This window comes from Corylus avellana, chromosome 8 (assembly GCF_965113065.1).
Source record: "Corylus avellana chromosome 8, dhCorAvel1.hap1.2, whole genome shotgun sequence".
Classification (NCBI taxonomy): Eukaryota; Viridiplantae; Streptophyta; class Magnoliopsida; order Fagales; family Betulaceae; genus Corylus; species Corylus avellana.
In genome coordinates this window covers 8,321,947-8,343,615 of record NC_142497.1, presented here as the reverse complement: position 1 = coordinate 8,343,615, position 21,669 = coordinate 8,321,947, and the positions used below count along the sequence as shown (strand labels likewise).

At 36.7% G+C, this 21,669-nt stretch overlaps 1 protein-coding gene across 1 annotated transcript; it reads left to right on the top strand.

Moving 5' to 3' along the window:
* Positions 1–13,531: 13,531 nt before the first annotated feature.
* LOC132162863 (uncharacterized) lies at positions 13,532–14,485 on the top strand. The gene has a single exon (XM_059573082.2). It carries the CDS (start codon positions 13,831–13,833, stop codon positions 14,338–14,340), a length of 510 nt encoding a protein of 169 aa, XP_059429065.2. The 5' UTR covers positions 13,532–13,830; the 3' UTR covers positions 14,341–14,485.
* The last annotated feature ends 7,184 nt before the right edge of the window (positions 14,486–21,669 follow it).

The following is a 21,669-nucleotide window of genomic DNA, read 5'->3' as shown; positions in this document are numbered from 1 at the left end:
AACTGAAAAAAATGATTATCTTACAGCTACATCAAAGTTTGCTTTCAAAAACCTTTCCACAAGTGTAGACCTTTTGTGGAAAAGTGAGCTTGCTGGACAGTCTCCATTGGGTCCTTCTATTAAAGGCTTTAAGCCCTCCCACAACCCTAACATCATTAACCCTCATGATCTACATATTGCAAATCTCATCTCCTCTCCCCAGAGATGCTAGAATTCCCCCCTTTTCACTTAACATTTTCAACACTCTTTCTATTGAACACATCCTGAGCATACACCTCCCCCAAAACCCCTCTACTGATAAATGAACTTAGATCCCCTTACCTTAGGGTAAATTCTCTGTCAAATCTACACAGGAAGTGGAAACCTCTAGCACCCTATCCAACTCTTCCCCCATGAAAAGTTTCATGGAACCTTAAAATCCAGCATATGCTCAACATCTTTAAATTCAATCCTCTTAGACCCAGATATCCTTTGAATGCTTGCAACACATCTTCCTTGAATGCCCCTTTGCTAGGTTGATTTGGAGAGGCACCAACCAGCTCCTTAATGCCTTAGTTTTTAGCTCCCAACCCATAGACATTTGGACAAAAGCCTTGTTACGGCCTCACACTCTGCTCGGTATCCCCACCGGAGTTGTGCTTGATTTCCAAATTTCATTCAGCCAACTCTGGGGAGGCCCATGCTGCACTGCCTGCAATCAATTTGGCTACCGCCCATGGCTGCTCCTCCTTACTAGTTGAAGGAGACTCAACGCTGACAATTCTTGCCATCAGCAACCTCCATCTCTTCTCCGAATAGGTTACTACCCCCGTCGCCTTGGATATCCACCAGCAGCTACTTATTTTTAACAAGTAGACTGCTTTGAAGATCTCATGATGTGACAATTTCTGCGAACACCTAGTTGCTACATGGGTTGTTTCACACTTTGTGTTTGGAAACATTCTTACTCATTACTCCCTTCCTACGTCTATTAGAATTAGAAGTGCTAAAGATCTCCCCCCTTGTGATTTCTCATTCCAACTTTGAGTATAATATATATACGTGTGTTTGCACTCGCATTTATGTGATGGAAAATCACCAATTGGAGAAACAAAGATGTAGAAGAGGTGAGCACAAATCTGATATAGGCATTGTTGTATATTTTTACTTATCAATTTAACGTCTTGTAGCATTTAGAATCCTAAAAAATCTACTAATTAATATTGAAAATTTAGAAAAACATAGAGGAGGGAAAAACGGCTCTGCCCCCTTCCCTGTCCCTGTCCCTCTTCCTCCCCCGGTAGCAGTGCTCGGTGTCTTCTCTGTAATTTCTTCTGATCTTCGTTTTGGTGGTTTTGTTTTAGATCTAGATTTAGTACTTCATACTCAGATCTACTTGTCCCGGCCGGCCGGCTTCTTCGTTTCCATTGCTTCTGCACCGATCAACCAACGGAGTCTCGCGTGCCAGAGCGTGTTATCCACGTGACGACACGTGGATCTCACACGCCAAGTCGTGCCTTTCCGGATATGTTTACGATGCCATGTTCCTCCGCTACTACTTCTAGCGGGGCTTTGTTGTTTATAGGTTTTTGCTTTGATTTATTTTTTTGTTCTTTTTGTCCTACCTTTTGGGTTGAAGACATGAGTTAACTCCTGACCTTTGAGTTGAGGAAGATTAGATCGGTGCAGGAGATTATCTCTCACGGCTGGAAAATAAATTTTGGAAATTTGGGCTACCCATGTCTTAGATTAAGTATGCTTGAAGCAGATCTGTTTCATAACTGAAATTGTACATGGGTTAGCAGAAGCTAATGTCATAGATAGGATTTGATTTTAAGAATTTTCTGATTGTATCTATGACTTTGTAATTTCATAACATTTTATCAGAGTTTTATACTCTATGATGTAAGAGTTGTTATGCCCTTGAACTTTTATCAATGAATTCTGAAAGATTCCCATTCAAAAAACAAAATTAACGTCTTGTAGCAATTGCTTAAATCACTTTCATAAGTGGTGAAAAGCTACCCATTTTATAAATTCAAGAGGTCTTAATGGATACTAAAGATATTGGGTTAAACTTTTTTAGTATGGCCTTCTCAGGGGAATTAAAATTAGTCATACATAATTGCATAATGGGTTGTTAGGTATTAGGGTTTCCAAAAGTTGTTTAGGTAGTATTGAATGGTGTTAGAGTCATAGAAGAAAACTATAAATAAGGTGATAGTAAATTTGATATGGCAATTTTATGTGAGGGGATAGATCCATACAACATTAGCACACAGAGTGGGCTGCCGTGGATATTGTTTGTTGAATTTGGGTTGTATGAGATCCTTTTGTGGAAATGACAATGGATCTATTGGTGATTTTAAAAACCACGAGACATTTGAAAAAACATAATGAGAACTCAAGTCTTCCTTTCTAGCATTACTCATAATAATAAAAGTATTGTTACTCATTTGTAGCATCATTTTGATCTTAGATGCAGTTTGTTTTTTATATAGAAATTAAATGTTGTTTTAGCATATACATTTTGTTCTTTCTATTTTTTACACCTAATATGAGCTCATGAGGGTTTTAATTAGAGAAATGTTGGGTATTAAATTTTTGGGAAATGGTAGGGTGCTCTATTGGTGTTCTCCTAGTGTCCTCTTAATCGTAGGTAGATATTAGTTTCTAAAAATCAAGTGAAAGAAATAAGGGTTACTTTATTTTTTGTTGTTTTTAGAAAATAATATCTACTCAGAACCAGGAGAACACTAGGAGAGTAATACTGAAAGTTACTGTTTTTTTTTTTTTTTTTTTTTTTTTTTTTGTAAGAACACTTTCAAATAAAACAAAGAAGAAAACAGGAACATGAGAACCAACACACTAGGGGGAGGTGGATCTTTGCCACTACAAATGGGGACAGAAGAGAGGGGAGAAAAGTAGGTGGGAATACAGCCAGAGTGAGCTCTAGCCACGGCCCAATAAGGTACATGGTGAGCGCAGAAGTTTGCACTTCTGTGTATCTTCCGAGCCATCTAAGAAGAGGAGGCTGGGATGATGGAGATGGAGTCTGAGATAATGTTTGCAATCTTCCAGTCTTGAACGATTGTGGGGTGTTGTAGTGCGATGATAACCATAAGAGAGTCCCCTTCTAGAGAAAATTTCTTAAACTTCAAATCTTACGCCAAAGAAGAAGCAAGATGGGCTACTAGAGCCTCGCCATAAGTTGGATCACAGGGAGGATTTATGAGATACAGCCTTGATGATGAGATCATTGGAGTCCCTACATACAATAGCTTGGGCTGAAAAATTGTGTCTTATGGCTGTATCGAAGTTGATTGTGAAAGAGCCAGCAATCGGCGGAGACCATTTTTCTTTCACTGGGAGGGAAACCGAAGACCAAGCATAATGATGTTCCAAAATTGTTTTTTTGATGGATTTTGCAAGAACCAACACATCTGGAATTAAGCCATCATGGAAGGCTGTGTTTCTATTGAACCTCATAAGATCACTAAGGATAGCTGCATAAATTTGAAAAAGGTGAGACTCAAGAAGGGGAATTCCAAAAGAAGAGTGAGGGGAGAGGATGCCTTCTATTCATTGGGCTATGGAGAGATGAGACTAGATAAGAGAGTTAAGGGACCAAGGGGAAAACCTCTATGCTACTTTAGAAAAAACACAACGGAAAAGGAGATGTGGGAGGGAATCAACCTTAGATTTGCACAGAGGGCAAAGAAGTTCAGTAGGAGGGAATCTAAGGAAAAATTCAGCCTGGTCTTTATGGGAATGATATCCCAAACGATTTTCCATAAGAAAAGTTTCAGCCTATCATTGAGTTGGAGCTTCCACAATTTTTTCCAAAGGAGAGCTAATCAAATTGAAGGCTGGCCGAGATGAGAACTTGCTGTTTGTGGAAGGAGACCAAAGAAAATTAGATGAATGAGGAAGGCCAACCTTAATTTTCAGAATTTCTCTAATGCTTGGGGAGTCAAAAAGAGAAAGCAAGATGGTGGTATTCTAGGAGGAACCTGAGTTCAAGAGGACACGGGTGGTGAGAAAAGGGTTTAATAAATGACTCAGGTTGATGGGAGAAGGAGTAAAAGCAGGAAGTGAAGGAATCCAGGGAGCTGTCCAAACCGATAAAGCAGAGGAAGAATGGATTCTATGACAAGCTCCTTGAGCAATAAGGCTTTGAGATTTTGGGATGCCTTTCCAAAGCCAAGAGGCTGAAGAGCGGGAGGAGGGGGAGAGAAAAGTTCCAAATTGGAGATACTTACCTCGCATTTGGGAGACCCATAGACAGTCTGAGGAAGAGTGCAACTTCCATCCGAGTTTGGCAATGAGGGCTAGGTTGACATCTTTCATCCTCCTAAGACCCAATCCTCCAAAAGCTTTAGGCAAACAAATAGAATACAAAGACTTTAGGGATAAATTCCTAGCTTTGCTGGGAGGAAAACCCCACCAGAAGTTCTTGAAAGATCTGTATAGGTTGTTACAAATTTTTAAGGGTATAACAAAAGAAGTCATGGCATAAGAGGAAATTGCAACAGCAACCAATTTAATAAGTATCAATCTTTGCCGAAGATCAAGAGGTTATCCGCAAAAAGAAGATGTTGAATGGCTGGACAATTTCTAGCAATTTGAATACCTTTCAAGTTTCCCATTCTTTCTTCTTTGAATAATAAACCTCAAGAGCACTTCCGAACTAAGAATAAAGAGGAAAGTGGAGAGAGGAACCCCTTGCCTTAACTCTCTCTCAGGGCTAAACAAACCAAAAGGGCTACCATTCAACAAAATGGAGAAAGAGGATGATGAGATGCAGAGACAAATCCAATTAATCCAAATGGCATGAAAGCCCAGTTTATCCATTATGGCCAACAAATAATTTCATTCCATTTTATCAAAAGCTTTCTCCATGTTTAGCTTAAGAAACATAAACCCACCTTTGCCTTTTTTATTCTTGAAAGTGTGAGGAAGTTCATGGGCAAGGATGGTATTGTCTTGAATGTTTCTGTTGGGCACAAAGGCCGATTGGAAAGGAGAAATGATCTTTGGCAGAAGAAGTTTCAGCTTATTAGTCAAGATTTTAAAGATAAGCTTATAAACAATGTTGCAAAGGCTAATGGGCCAAAATTGATGCACAGTATGAGAACCACTCTGTTTAGAAACAAGTGCAATAAAAGAATGATTATGTTCTTTCAAAAGAAGGTTGTTCTGGAAAAAATTTCAGACACATTCCAAAACATCAAACTTGACTGTAGACCAATACTTCTTATAAAAAATAGTAGTAAACCCATCTTGCCCCGGAGCCTTGGTAGAACCAATACTAGAAAGGGCTTGGCACCTCAAATTTAGAGGGAATGGAGCATAAAACCAGATTTTCCTCTTCAGTGATGGTAAGTTGAAACAGGTCTAACAACTCATCTTCTAAAGGGGGGGAGGAAGAGGTAAAAATGGAAAAGAAATGAGAAACAAAAGTACCTACAATGGCCTGTCTATCCGAAAGCCATTCTCTAGAATCCAGTTTCAAGAAATTAACTGCATTTGACCTTCTTCTAATGAGAGTAGAAGTGTGAAAATATTTCGTGTTGAGGTCCTTACAGGTTAGCCAAGATTCTCTGGATTTAGATTGTTAGACAATTCCTTCTTTCAGCAGCAGGTCTTCAAGATCGGATTTCAGACTAGCTTCAAATTCAAAATAGCCAGAAGAAGGGGGAGAACATTGCACCTAATCAATACGGATCATAGTAGACTTGATTTTATTCTGAATATTACTGAAATGAAGAGAGTTCCATCTCCTTAGGACTACTTCAGGGATTTGGCTTCCATGCGGTAGTGAAAAACTACCGTATGGTGCGGTAGTCCAAAATGACCCTGTTTTGGGTAATAAATTTTTTTTTTTTTGGAAATTAATATAAAATTTATTAAATATTAAATAATTAATAATTAAAAAAATAAAAATATTAAAAAACAAAAACTATTAAAAAGGATAAGGGGGTGGTCGGCGACCCCGAGCCCAAGGGGTGGCCGGCCATCCCGACCTCTCCGGCCTTCTCAATATCAAATCCCGGCGACTTTCCCACCTCCATTGCCTCAAAGTCGTCGACCTCTCCGAGAACTAGATCTCCGGCTAGATTCCGGTCTCTCTTGTTTGGCTTAGGCCACTGTACGTGCTCCATTTGCAGGACAATAGGCTGAGAGGCACCATCCCTCCTCTGTGGCGTTGCTGCTCTGCGTGCTCCTGCTATGGATGGGTTGCAGGAAGCGCAGTTGCACAGGAGGCATGGCCAAAGTGGAAGATGACTGGGTTTGATATTTTTTAATATTTTTATCTTTTTAATTATTATTTGTTTTATAATTTTTAAGTTTAATATTTTTTTATTATTAACTTTTTAAACTTAGTTTTTAACTATGGAAAACGGTACAGTTTAGTGGAAAACGGTACCGTTTTCCACTAACCGCATGCAAGCCGGATCCCTACTTCAGTATGTTTGAGCCCCCTAACTAGGCAAAGAACAGGGCTGCTAGAGACTATGAGTTTCCAGGCTGCTGCAATAACATGCTCACAAGTAGGATCCTTCGTCTAAAATTCCTCGAACCTAAAAGGTCTAGGGAGGAATAAAGAAGAACTCAAAGTAGTCAGGAAAATGGGGTTATGATCAGATGAGAAGGTTGGAATGTGAATAAGAGAGTATTCTGGGTGAAGGTGAACCCAATGATGAGAGGCTACGCCCTTGTCCAATCTCTCCTTTATAGTAGCCAAACCACTTCTATTATTGCACCAAGTAAAAGGATTTCTAGCAAATCCCAAATCAACCATACCAAAAAGATCAATAAACATTTTGAAAGGGCAGTTGGAAGAGGTTGCAACCAGCCTGCCTCCCATCTTTTCAGATTGATCAAAAACATGAGTAAGATCACCTATACAAAGCCAAGGACCATCAAAATTTTCACCAACAAAGGTAAAAGAGTCCCAAAAGGCATCCTTATCTCTCCTATCCAGAGGGTTGTACACACATGAAAGCATCCAAGGAGTGTTGGGGGGGATCAAAAGTGCACGAAGCAGAAATGCTATTTTTGTTTGAAAAAAAAAAACAATCTAGCACAACACCAGGCCTCCAAGCTAAAACCAGACCTCCGCTTGCACCAGAAGCAGCACTTTGAGACATCAAGTAGAAACCAAGCCTATTCGTAAGGATCCGGCTTAGGTGCGGTAGTTCAAAACTACCGCACCATGCTGTAGCCCAAAACGACCCAGTTTGTGGTCGTTTTGGGCAATAAAAATATAATGTTTTTAAAGTAATAATATAAAATTAATTAAATATTAAAAAATCAATAATTAAAAAACTAAAACTATTAAAAAAAAAGAACTCTCGCATCATCTCCATCTTCTTGTTGCTCCTCTTCTTCTTCCCCAGCTTGTTCATTTCATTTCATTTCTTTTTTGCTTTCTTTGAGAGGGAAAGAGAGAGAGAGTTGAAAGGAGAGAGAGACCCAAAGACGGAGAGCACGAGAGGGAGAGAAGGCGAGATTTTTAGAGAAACAGAGGGTAGAGAGAGACGGAGCTGTGAGAGAAATTGTAGAAAAATTTATGATTTTTTATTGCTGTTCTTGGCTGGATTTGGGTTTCTGATTAGTGGGTCTTTTTGGTTTTTTTTTTTTTTTTTTTTTTTTTGGCCTTTGCCAGCCACCCCAAAAAAAGAAAAAGAAAAAAGAAAAAAGAATTGGGTTTTGGGGTGGCCGGGCCACCCCAAGGAGGTGGTTTCGGCCACCCATGCCGGCCAAAGGGGTCTCTCATTCTCAAAGAAAGCAAAGGAGAAAATAAAAGAAATGAACGAGTTAGAGAAGAAGAAGAGGAGCAACAAGAAGATGGAGATGATGTGAGTTGAGTTTTTTTTTTTTTTTTAATAGTTTTAATTTTTTAATTATTGTTTTTTTAATATTTAATTAATTTTATATTATTATTTTAAAAATATTATTTTTTATTGCCCAAAACAACCCAAAACTAGGTCGTTTTGGGCTACAGCACAGTACGGTAGTTTTGAACTACCGCACCTAAGCTGGATCCTATTCGTAATAGAGGAGACTTAGGGGGGGGGGGGGGGGGGGGGGGGCTGGAGAGATTTTGTTTCTGATAGAAAAATAACATCCAGACCAACATTCCGAATTAGCACCAATAAGCTTCGGATTGCAGCGGGACGAGAGAGCCCCCTGCAATTCCAAGAAAGGATTTTCATGTACCTAGGGGGGCATGGCAAAGCCCGCCTCCTCAGCTTAGTAGTGGTCTGGAAAGTTTGAGTCAACTTTAGTTTGCCCCATAGAGAGAGCGTTTGCCTGCTCCTCAGAAGAAGCTAGAATTTTAGTGTTTTTTCTTTTTTCGAGCTGCTTTAAACATAGAGCGGGCATGGAGTTTCTGATGATTCTGAGATGCGACCGTGCCTTGAACAATGTGCATTGGTTGGGGGGAAGGATAGCTAGTAAGGGTTTCCTCCTTGAGAAAGACTCTAGGACCTTTTTTGCAAGAAGGCAAGTTGTCATGATGGAGAAACCATTTTTTGGAGACAAGGGAGACCAGACAAGGGGGACAAACATTTTCTGGGGGTCGTTCAAGTGAGGGATTGTTTGAGGTGAGAGGCTTTTTGGGAGGACAAGTGGTGTAAGGATGGAGTCATGAGAATTTTGGTGAGATTTTTCTAACTTTTTTGGCGAGAGTACTTTGGGGTTCTTGTTCAGATGGGGTATTGGGTCAGGGTTAATTTCGGAGCCCAATTAGGAGATGAGTTGTTAGAAGAGGGTGCTGGAAGAGGGCTATTGGGGGTGTGGTTAATTAGGTGGGCTAGATTGAGAAAGGGAAAAGGACCATTTTCAAATTGTAAAGGGTTGGGGAATATTGAGCCCGGTAAGAATTGAATGATGTTGAGGTTTAGAAGGCTGGTTTGTGAAGGGATAAGTATTAAGTGAGGGGTCTTCTCGAATGGCAGTCGGTGAGAGGTGACTTGTCTTATTTAAGGAGGAGAGAAGGGAATTTTGGGATGTGGGATGTGACACATAAGTCAAAGATTTGGAAAACAAAGGTAGATTTGTCTGGTTTTTGGGGGGATCAAGGTGAGACGTGGTTTGGTGGGTTTGGCTTGCCTCGGGGTTGCCAACTAAGGGTTGAGTCAACTCACCTCTATGCAACTGAGTTGCCGAGGATGAAGATTGTAAAGACTCACCTTTTGTATAACAAAGCTCCCCTGAAGGCATGGGCAAGAGATTTGAGAAGATGATGACTTTTAGGGATACTTTGTATTTGTCTGGACAATGAAGCTTCGGGGGGGATCTATAGCCATATTTCTTATGACCTATTGCTATTAAGCCACAGGTGGTGCAATATTCATCCAATCTCTCATACTTAAGAAAAAACCAAGTAGAATCACCTCCTTCCCTATTGAAGAGGAAACCCGGTTTTAGAGGGAGACTCACATCAATCTCAACCAGTAGCTTGAGATAACTTCAAAAGGTAGCACCTGAAGCACCAGAATATTCCACCTTCAAAAATTTCCCAAACCCTTCCCTATGGCAATGGTATTTTTTATGGTTATGTTGATCAACGACAGATCGTGAACTTGTATCCAGAAGGAAGATTTTTTTAGAACTAATTCCCCCATCATGGCTATAGGAGACCATTTTTGAAGGACCAGGAGGGAGCCATTTACGTTCCAAGTAACCTGCTTGAAATTTTTTTTCTATATGCTCTTTGTTGGAGAATTTTAGAAGAAATTTATTCGGTCCAAGAACGGCAAAAGAGAATGGAACAGCAAATTCCCAAGCTTTAATAAGAGATGCATTAACCGACTGGTTATTATGAGTTTTCTGGGAGATGAGTTAACCTACCAGAGGCAAGTTATCATTTTGAAGTGGGGTTGAGGGTGGAGATTCGAGTTGGGAAGAGGGGTCTTCCCAGGAGAGTGCTTCTGTCTGTTCAAGGAGGGAATCTAGGTTCATAGAGGAGAGATCCATCAGCAAAGACTAAAAGGAGGGAGATGAAAGAAGACAGTAGTCTTCAGAAGTAGAACAGAGGTTCTAGGGGGAGCTCTGCGGGAAAGAGCAAGTTTTAGGTGGTTTTAGTGTTACTTTTGTTTCAATACAATAAGATAACAACTAAATTGATAAGAACTATTCTCGAGGGGTAGTTCAATCGGTTAGGACTACGCTTAATGAAGCGGAGGTTATTAGTTCGAATCCTCATCTCTCCTCTTGTGCGGACATATTGAAAAAAAAAAAAAAAAAAAAAACAATTGATAAGAACACCTAGTTAATCATAATCCCAATTTTAAATAACCTAATCCTAATTAGTTAAAACTTTATTCCAACTCAATTACTAAATCTATCTCACTCTTGATTAAATTTACCAAAAAAAGCCCACCAAGACAAATACTAAATATTACTTTCCATTCTTAGCTTGCTGAGCACAAAATATATGGATTCAAGTATAAAATAGCAGTCGAATAGAAAAAAGAAAAAGAAATAAATATATGGTTTAAGGATAAGACCAAATCATAATTTTCATTATGAAAGTTTGACTTTGAGGTCCCAATGATTTAATTAATGAATTATCAAAGCAAGCACAAGTAATTATAGTAAAAGGACTGTCTTACCCTTTTTTTCGGAAAAGAATCCTCTTCATTTCAAAATCCCTCAATTTTCTTCATTTAGTGCATTTTGAAGGGTATTGTTGTCCAAAAGTTTTAATAATGGTAGTGTATTAAAGAAAACATGTGAAAAATGACACTTAACACTTACTAGATTAGGTTGGAAAAAAATTTTGTCCAAAATTTTATAGGTTTTCTTTCTTTCTTTTTTTTTTTTTTTTTTTTTTTTTTAACTTTATGGTGGCTCCCATAAATAGACAAAGTTTTCCTCCAAACTGGGCTGGAGCATTTAGAGGAATTTCCTTTAATCTAGTCTATAAAAGTGACATATATCTCATGAACATGTGAGATATGCAGATATTTTTTTAATAGCAAAGACAAAGTTAAAATAAATTTTATTAAAAACTCATGTGTATCTCGCATGTTATTAAAGAGACACATGTTACTTTTATAAATTACGTTGAAAAAAATTCTTCCAACCCAGTTTGGAGAAAAACTTTGTCCCCCATAAATAAGGGACGAAAATTTTTTATAAAACCGCTAGAAATGATATGTTCCTTTAAGCATGTGCATCCTCTTAAAAAAAATGTGAGAAGCAAATGTTATTTTAAAAAATATGTGTTTTTCACATGCTAAAAGGACACATGTACTTTTTAGAGAGTCGTTAGTATGTTATGTGTCTTTAGCATGTGAGAAACACATTTTTTTTAATAGCATATACTTCTCATATGCTTTTTTAATATCATTAATAAAATAAAATAAAAAATATATAATAATAATAAAAAAAAAAGTATGTGAAAACATATCACTTTTAAGAGTTTTCTACAAACCAATTTGTAAAAAACTTATATTCGATCGACCCCTTTGCCTAAATTCTTGAGTAATTATGGAAAAATGATTAGAGTTCTCCCAAATGACATGTCTTTTAAAATTATCATTAAATTTAAAAACGTTCCGTTGTGTATGCAGGAAACTGTTCTTGCGGAGCAAGTGGTTATTATGAATTAATGAAGATTACAATCTTTTTCTCAAAAAAAAAAAATGGTGGGATTTTTATACCCTAGAGACAAGATTAGAAGATAAATTTATTTGAAAAAATAGAATATTACAGAATCTGCATGGGTTAAAAATGATAATTATTAATATGAAAATGTCATAATTATTTTATTTAAAAATAATAATTAAAATTAAAGAAAAAACTATTTAATAAAATATCTGAAAATTTTGATCAAGAATCTTAATTAGCAATCCTAATCCTATTCTTTTGCATACAAGCCTCCTTTCATTGGCTTCCCTCAAATTTCCCCATCCCATCAATCTCTCTCTCTCTCATCCAAGATATTTTTCTCCACTTTCTCGGAAACATGTGATGGTTAACATTTTGATTTCTTCAATGCTTTGTTTGGATGGTAAGAAAGAAAGAGGAGAGAATGTTTTTTCTAAGGGGCTAAGGAGTCCTTTCGCTCCCCTCTCCGCTCACTACCCGGGGCCCACTGCTGATTACAATCGGAGAAGTTTCTGACTTTTTAGTGAATAAATTCAAAAAAAATTGAATGACATTGACAGCCACGTCACCATCTTGAGCAGGTCACACGTTTGCTTGTCTCAATCTGGTACGTGTACGGCCGGATTTGGCCTTCATGATCTGAGCGCGGAACTTCAAGAACGCTGGTGGGACTTGTCACCAATCAAAGTCCAGAGAACAATCTCGAAGCATCTGGAGGATTCTCTCTCACCAATAATACAATTCACTTGTCTATTTAAATTCCAAAACAATTTAAATTTTTCTGGTTGGAATTTTAGAAGTTGAAAAAAATAGAAAATATATATATAAATATAAATTCCATATATTTATATTTATATTCGATCATTCTTTTTTTCAATACAAGTTTGAAACTTTTTAATTGTTAACAAGTTTAAATAAACGGGTTAATGCATTTTTTTTTTTTACTTGTGGTTTATTTTTATTTTTACAAATTTATTAATTTGATACCTCCATTTATTTAGTGTTGGTGCATTTTTTGGTCTAACAATCTCCAATTGATATGAACGGCACGTTCTTTTCGTTCTTCGAAACAACCTTCATCTTCCATCTTTGTTAGTCTTCTTGCTAATATTGCAATAGTCATACATGCTAGAGTTAATGTTGCATACCACTATGGTGGCACTTGTTTGAGTAGGAGTTTATTTGTAATTATTGTAGGAGTTTTATATATATATATTTAGTGTTTTTATGATTTTATGTGGATATTGTTTTTTACAAAAAAAAAAAAAAAAAAAAAAAAAAAAAACTTGTTCTTACTTTCTTTTTTACTTTTTTAAAAAATAATATCCACTTAAGATAAAGAGAACACCTAATATTCTCCTATATATAATGCAAAATCAGTTAACAATCCTTTATATAAGGCCAAAAATTAGAAAGTTAAGATTGAGATATTTGACCTGTTTAATTAAATGGAACGTAAACACTAATTACCACCAGCGTTGAATTACCAAAAAATAATAATAAAAAAATTTTGAAAAAAAAAAAAAAAAACCAATCTGGTAACTTCCTTTAGTTAAAGGGGTAAAGGAGGAAACAACCTGCCAAAGGCTGCCCACTTGACGCAAAGGAATATAAAAATATCGGTTTCCGTTGAAACGAACAGAACAGAGTACACAAAAGAAAAACTGTATTTTTAAGGAAATCAGTTGCTCTCTCTCTCCACCACACCCTTTCCCCTATCACGCCTCGCTTCATTCCGTTTCTTTCGCTTTCTCCATTTTACCCATTTGCCCCTCCCTTCATCCCCTTTCTTTCGCTTTCTCCATTTTACCCATTTGCCCCTCCCTTCATCCCCTTTCTTTCGCTTTCTCCATTTTACCCATTTGCCCCTCCTCTCTCTCTCTCTCTCTCTCTCTCTCTCTTATTTTATATTTATATGTATATCTAATCATCTCTCCTAGAAAGACCAATTGCCTTTCTTCAAATTTCCTCTCTCTCTCTCTCCCCCCGGAAAAGCAACACAAAACTTTCGTCTTCTCTGAATTCGCGAATTTTGATTGGTCGAGAATTCAGAGAAATGAGTCGCCGGCGACCACGATTGTTTTCTCTGACTTTCTTCTCCCGAGGAAATTCGATCATTCTTTCCCTCTAGTTTCGCCAGCGATCCAATCATTGCTCGACGAATTATCAGAAATCTTCGTTGACTTGGATATAATTTGTTTTTTTGGTGTGTTGATCTTTGTTGGAATGAGCCGGGAGGTTCTGCTGCGATCTCTGGCAGAGAGTAGGCGGCAGACAACGCTGGCGGAGAAGGCGAAGGACAGGCGGCGGATAGGGGAGGTGGCAGGAGGGACGGCGGCGGAGTGCGCTGCGATATGCTGCTGCTGTCCGTGCAGCGTAATGAACCTGCTCATCCTGGCCGTCTACAAGGTCCCCGCCGGTCTGTGCAGGAAGGCCTGGAAACAGAAAAAACGTCAGCGTTTGATCAAGAAGAAGAAGCCGTCGAAGCAGATGACGATGACGACGGGCCTGCTGTCGCACAGGCCCGGGAGTGCCGTTGCTGTCTCCACGCGCGGGGAATTTGGCGCGGCGGAGATGATGAAGAGGCCGAGTGGCGATGAAGACAAAGAGGATGATGAGAAGGGCGATGGAGCAACGGAGGCCGTCGATTTGGAAAAGGAAATGCGGGACCGGTTCTTTGGGGGTGGATTCTGGAGGAGTCCGTCTCAGAGAGAAACGTCAGGACAGTACGCATAAGAGAGACTGAGAGAGAGAGAGAGAGAGAGAGTTTGTGTATGTATGGAATGAAGAGGGATTTGATAGCGTGAGAGACATTCACATGATTCTTCTCTGTATATCGTTTTAATTAGGATTTTAATAGTAAGAAAGTGCCTGATTGAAAGGAAAATTCAGTGTTCAAATGGTGTTAGCTTTAACATACTTACCCCTAAAAAAACAAAAAACTTGAGAATAACTGCTCCAACTAGGTCGTGGTCTAAATTCATAGACAAAATACCGGATCTACCATTTTGATTGGTTTTGAAGACTCCATTGTTGAGAGCTATGAGGGAGTTGGGTGGTGGGAACGAATTGAATAACCAATGAAATTGATTTGAATTAAGGATTTAGTGTTTTTACCTGGTATGTCAAATATGAATTTAGATTTTCAGGGCAGCCAAGCGTTAGACATCTGACCTCTTTCTTTTTTCTTTTTCTTTTTTTTTTTTTTTTAAAAAAAAAAATTGAATGAGATATTAAAGGGAAATTTAAATTTAAGGTATTAATACTAAATTTAGGATAATAAAATTCATTTTAAGTGATACCATTCCTAAAGGGTTAGCCTTTCACCCCTAAGTTTTAGTTTTAAATTCAAAAATAAATTTTGAGGCATTAGAAACTAAATATTAACTCATAAATTTTTTTTAAAAAAATAATAATAATAACAAAATCTAGCAGGACTAGGAAGAGAGACTTTTCTACAATTTTTTTTTTTTTTGGAAAAATATAAAAAAAAAAGCCCCCCAAACTACCAGCCGTTTTCGATTTAACCTCCTAATGTTCCAAAAGTGATAAAGTAACCCCCTAAACTACCAAACTATTGCATTTTAGCCACTCTGTTAGTCAAAACCGTCAGTTTGGACGGAAACTGCAAAACGACGTTATTTTGTTATGGGTAAGTTACTACAATGTCATTTTATGAAAAAAAAAAAAAAAAAAAAAAATTGGGAAAAATATATATAAAAAAAAAAAAAAAAAAAAAAAAAAAAAAAAAAGCCCCCCAAACTACCAGCCGTTTTCATTTTAGCCACATAGTGTTTAGAAAGTGATAAAGTAGCCCCAACAAAACGACGTCGTTTTGCAGTTTCCGTCCAAACTGACGATTTTAACTAACAGAATGGCCAAAATACAATAGTTTGATAGTTTGGGGGGCTACTTTATCACTTTTGAAACATTAAAAGGCTAAATCGAAAACGGCTGGTAGTTTGGGGGACTTTTTATATTTTTATATATTTTTTTTAATAAAGCCACATCAGACTTTGACAGACACTTGTCTAACTCTTGGCAGCCTGATATAAGATATAGAATTTTACACCGTAGCTCGATAAAGGTCTCTCAAAAATAATTACATAATGTAAATTACCTTGTCACAATATTATTGGGTAGGATTTTTCCACGATTTTAAAATTTGCGGTTTTAAAATCATAATCTCAAACATTCTAAAATTGCGATTTTGGTTTAAAAACGCAAATTATTTCTTTAAATACATACTTCCAAACGGGCTCTTAATCCTTTAGAACTATCGATCTCCAAATTTGTGTCAGGATGATGTATGAAATAAGACCGGATGTTTTACCTCAAATTGATATTTTCTGAAGGTTTTAATCAATCTCCTAAGAAAGATTACTTTGTTCTGTTAATCCTCCCTTATTGCCGGCCTCTCCACCTTTCTTTTCTCTCATCATGAACGGTCACGAAATTAAGGTTGAGGAGATAAGTTAGAAGTAGTATTAGAATAGAATTCTTATATATCTTATTTTAAGATCAATTTAGATTATTTTTATTATCAGTATTTCAATATTAATTAGATTTATCGTTAGTTTGAACGTTATTTATCTTATCTGGTTGTAAGTCTCTATAAAAAGTTAAAAACTGCTTAATATTGTTAATAAAAATGATTGTAAAAATTTATTTTCAAACGTGAGTAAGAGTTTGAAGGAGGTCCAGATTCCCTCTACCCTCGGCGAACCAATCTTAGAGGAACAACCTTATTGTTAGAATATTATTGTAATCCTTACTCCTTTCATACTTTTGGGTATTTTTTTTGAAAAAGCTTTCCTCCAAATTAGACATGTGTCCCTTGAATATCATAAATGCACATGTTTTTTTTAATAGTAAGAACAAAGTTAGAATAAATTTTATTAAAAACTCATGTGCTTCTCACATGTTATTAAAAAAATGGACATATATCACTTGTAGGAGTCCTGCTATTAGGCTGCCAAGAGTCAGACAAATGTCTGCCAAAGTTTGATATGGCTTTATTAAAAAAAAAATGTAGAAAAATCTCTCTCTTCCTAGTCCTGCTAGATTTTGTTTTTGTTTTGTTTTTTGTTCTTTTTTTTTTTTTTTTTTTTGTTAAATTTTTATGAGTTAATATTTAGTTTCTAACACCTCAAAATTTATTTTTGGATTTAAAACTAAAACCTAGGGGTGGAAGGTTAACCCTTTAAGGATGGTATCACTTAAAATGAATTTTATCATCCTAAATTTAGTGCTAATACCTCAAATTTAGTGCTAATACCTAAAACTTGAATTTCTCTTTAATATCTCCCTTCTTCAATTTAAAATACAAATTAAAAAATAAATAAATAAAAATTAAAAATAAATAAAAATAAAGAGGTGTCTGACGCTTGAGGCAACCAGAAATCTCAATTCCACTTTTATAAATTAGGTTAAAGGAAATTTTTTCAACCCAATTTGGCCTTGGCCTCATTCAACCGTAAATGGTCAGACACTTTTATTCATTCATAAATACAAAAGAATATATATATATTCTTCATCTTTTTTTTTTTAATTTTAATTTTAAACATGGTACAAGAGAAATCTTTCTATTATCTTTTAGGGGTAATTACATTTTTCCCCATGAACTACGACACTATGTTAGTATCCCCATGAACTGCCAACCTTACTGTCCGACCCTATCAGACTACCATTTTCTTTCCAAAACTTTCATTCCGTCAATCAAACTCGATAAATTGGATGGAATATTCTCTTTAGACGTTAAATCTCATTAAAAGACAGGAATACCCCCAAATAAAAAATTCTTCAATAATAATCATCTTAAATTCAATTATAATTTTAAAAACCATGTCACATTTAAGAGGACTTGAATCCTCCTTAATTAGTCCTATCTTAAGTGTGGCCGATCCACCCCTAAGGGCCATGGGGGTTGGTTTCGGCACCCCCAAGAGCCGGTTGGGGGTGGCCGAAGCCACCCCATGGCTCTTGGGGGTACGTGGATCAGGCTTCGGCCACCCCCAGGCCAAATCAGTGGCCCTTGGGGGTGGTCCGGCCACCCCCAACAGCCAAAACAAAAAAATAAAATTATTATTATTTTAGTTTTTATTTATTTTAAAAACGTTAAATAATATTTTAATAATTTTTTTTTTAAGTGGGACACGTGTCATTATTATGGCCATTGGATCTTTTTAAAGAGATCTTGACCCTTAACTCGCTCCAATCCAATCCAAAATAGACTGAAGAGGAGTCAAATCCCGCTTTTGAAGGGAATGCAAGGCCGCTTCGAATGATAACAAAAAAAATGAGACGTTCAATTTTTACTTTTTAAACTCCCGCCAATGAAGTGGGCTCCATCCATCATTCCATTCCATGGAATAATGATATAAGAAGTACTAGAGTCTTTCTAAATGTGATGTAGCAGTTAACATTATCAATAAATCAAAATTCAATAATAATCATCTTAAATTCAATTGTGATTTTAAAAGTCACGTCACATTTGGGAGGACTCGAATCTTCCTTAATTAGTCCTTGTACCATTACTCCATTCCATGTGATGCGAGCTAAGGCTGATGGGACAAAAAAAGTGGGATGATTGCTGAAATATTCCTCAGAGTTACTCGTGAACCCAAATACTAGTGTTGCATATAGGACTATAAAGAAACAGAGTTACTCGTGAACATGTTTGAAATTGATTTGAATTAGTTTGATTCCAAATTGGCTCATCTATTAAATAAATATAATTTGGAAATAAATGCAAAATCAGTCCCTGTGGTTGACCTAAATTAGAAATTGCTTCTAATCGTATCAAAATGAGGGTATGCTAAAAAAACTTATTTAGTCCTTGAAGTCAAATTCCGTTAAAACATTAACGGATTCCGCTAGATGCCACATCAGTACCAATAAAATGGCAACACGTGTCACTCTTAATAAAAATCTATATATATATATATATATAATTTAAAAAACTATATTTTAAAAAAAAAAAATGAAAAGGGCGGCTATCGATTGGGCAGCCACCCTTTAGGGGTGCTGGGAGTAGATCTAGGGGTGGCCTTCAACTTCGAGTAGAACTCGAGACAGTGAGGATGATGACAGCGACCTCATACAGAAGATTCTTGAACTGTTCAGCAAGGATCAGATTATAAACATGCTCTGCAAAGCAGTGCATAACAACCTTAGTTGGATTCCTTGATAAGCAGTGCATTGGAACATTCTAACAACCTTAGTTCCTTCATGTTTGACTTCTAAAGTTTCCCAAGCTTCCTAAGCTATTTCACATCTAGAAATTCTAGAAAATTCCTTATTTGAAACAGAGATGTAAATAGCATTTATAGCTTTGTCATTCGCAGTAGCATTATTCTTTTCCTCTGTTGTCCATTCAGCTATTGCTTTGTCTGGACATGTCCATCCAGATTCAACAATATGCCAAACATTAATGGATTTAAAGTATGCTCTCATACGAATTTTCCAAAGCGTATAATTTGTTCTGTCAAAGACGGGAAGAAAATTAGGAGCAACAGTAAGAGACATTTGATATGGAGTCTTGGATCACACTCAGGAAAAAATTCCTTCATAGAATGAACCCGCTCTGATACCAATTGAAAATTCTAAAACGACTCCAAACAACACCTATTCAAATGTCTAGGTGTTTCACAAAGATTATTCAGAAAAAGATCTAACCTAGCAGTTAAAATATCAACCAAATATAGATATGAAATAAGCAATCAAGAACACAGATATTTGGTTATGAAGCTAAAACCATTTAGAGAACTTTCTAAATGTAAAACCTCTCCGGGAAGCCAAACCCAAGAAATCAATTCATTATAAGAAGAATAAGGAATACAAGAAGAATTACAAAACCTTTGACTCTTCCTTGCACACGACAAGTGACCCACTTGACTTCTACCTCAGTAGCCCTTTCCAGAACATCTGGCACAATTCTTCTAAAAGATTTCCTTTCACCGGAACTCCGATTGGCTTCACATATTTTCTTTTCACAAATAAAACTAGAACAATATCTCTCTTTCTAAGCTTTCTAATTTTGCTCTCCAAAATACGTACCTTTCTTAAGCAAAATAAAATGTTTAAATAGAGAATAAACAATACATCAGCAACCATGTCCAGACAAGGCTAATTAGGGGTTCGGAGATGGCTAGGGTTACATATGCGTAACCTAGTGGTGTCCGGACCTCCAACTCTTGTGTCCGGACAGCCCATATAAATAAGGGCTTGCTGGAAATTGGGTCCAGACCCAGTTTCTGGCAGTCCGGACCTCCCCTTCAATAGGAGGTTTTCAGAAATGGGGTTCGGACCCAGCTTCTGGCGGTCCAGACCTCCCCTTCAAAATGCAGTTTCTGAAAATGGGGTTCGAACCCAGCTTCTGGCGGTCCGAACCTCCTCTTCAAAACATGGTTGCTGGATATGTGGTCCAGGCCCAGCTTCTGACAGTCCGAACATGTCCTTCAGATGGAGTGTTCTGGATATTGGGTCCGGACCTGGCTTTTGGCGGTCCAGACCGGCCCTAGAATAAGTTTTCTGGACATGTTAAGATGCTTCATTTTCACCAACTTTACATGCAAATCGAATGAGCCAAAACATAACCCAACAGAAAGCATGGCCCATTGCACTGTAGATAGCGCACGCATTGGGAGTAAAAATATGAAGCTATTTTTCATTTTTTATTTTTTAAGATGATTATTAAATAATTTGTAGGACCTAGCTACACTTTTATTTATGTGAATTCATTTTCCATTTCCATTTCCATTTATGAAATAATCATTGAATTTATACTTTCACTTATGTGGATTCATTTTCTATTTTTGAAAATAATTATTAAATCTATAGGTGTACTAGATGTTAACATATACAATTTCTCAAACACCTGAGATGGACTCTAATAAACTAAGCATTTATTCTCTATGAAAGACATTCATTATATATGAAAAACAATACTATCAATCTATAATGCACTTACAATTATTCAAACTTTTAAGATTTCACTTAATTGTTGTGGGACAATTAGGATAGTAAAATATTACTACGGCCACATCTAAAGTCTCAATGGCTCATCATTCCCAGCTAGGAGACTAGTGGATCCTACATTCAACATGATCAGTTGATAATTCAATAAAAGCATTACAAATCCGTTGATAGTTTGAGAAGAAAAATATAAATTTTTTTCCCCAATAATTGAAAACTTCTTGTAAACCAAAGTTAACCCACTTTGGAGCCAATAGGTAGGTAATGGGTACTTCCAAAACCTAATGTTGATATGTGCAGCTTGACCCACAACCTTAGTTAGTTGAGTTAAGTTCATAAAATAAAAAAGCCTAATCAAGCAAAATGGCGGGCTTCTCAATCATCTTTCACCTTGATGAAACCCTCCTTTACATTTCCAAAAGAAAATTCCAAGAAACTCATTAGAGCCCCCCACATATGGGCAAATTTAAGCCCAATGTCAATTTTGGAAGTATTCTGAATTTCAAACAATTAGAAAAGGGCTCATTAATTGATTTCAATCAAAGTTTGAAATATCAGCTCCAAGAATACTTGCACCCAGAAGACATGCCAAATAGACGATAATGTCATAACTAACAAATATATTGAAGTAAAAAATTTTATTAAAAAAAAAAAAAAAAAAACATGGATTACCAAAAAACCATTTAGAATTACTTAATTGGATTTCATGGGCAACATGAACCAGGCAGAGAACCCATTTCTCAAACAGAAAAATTGAAGTACTAAGATTTTCATGACTCATCAACGTGAATAACATTATTATGTCACGTGAAACTAGAAAGTTGATGATGGATGTACTTACAGGCATGTGAGGAACGCCTCTTCTGTTGTGGGTGCCAATTGGATTATGCCTCATCACATCTCTGCGGCTTTCTGTAGGTTGAAATGTTGAATGTAAGAAAACTTTAATGGACTAATTTTGGCGGAATACCAAAACCAATGAAGGAAAACTTTATTTATAAGCATAAGCAATTACAAAGGAAGAAACCTATTTGAACTATACATGCATGAGGTGTTCTAAGTAATTACAATGACTTTAATTACAAGGTG

Coding starts and splice junctions, on each gene's coding strand:
- LOC132162863 (XM_059573082.2), top strand. CDS start 13,831: ATGAGCCGGGAGGTTCTGCTGCGATCTCTGGCAGAGAGTAGGCGGCAG.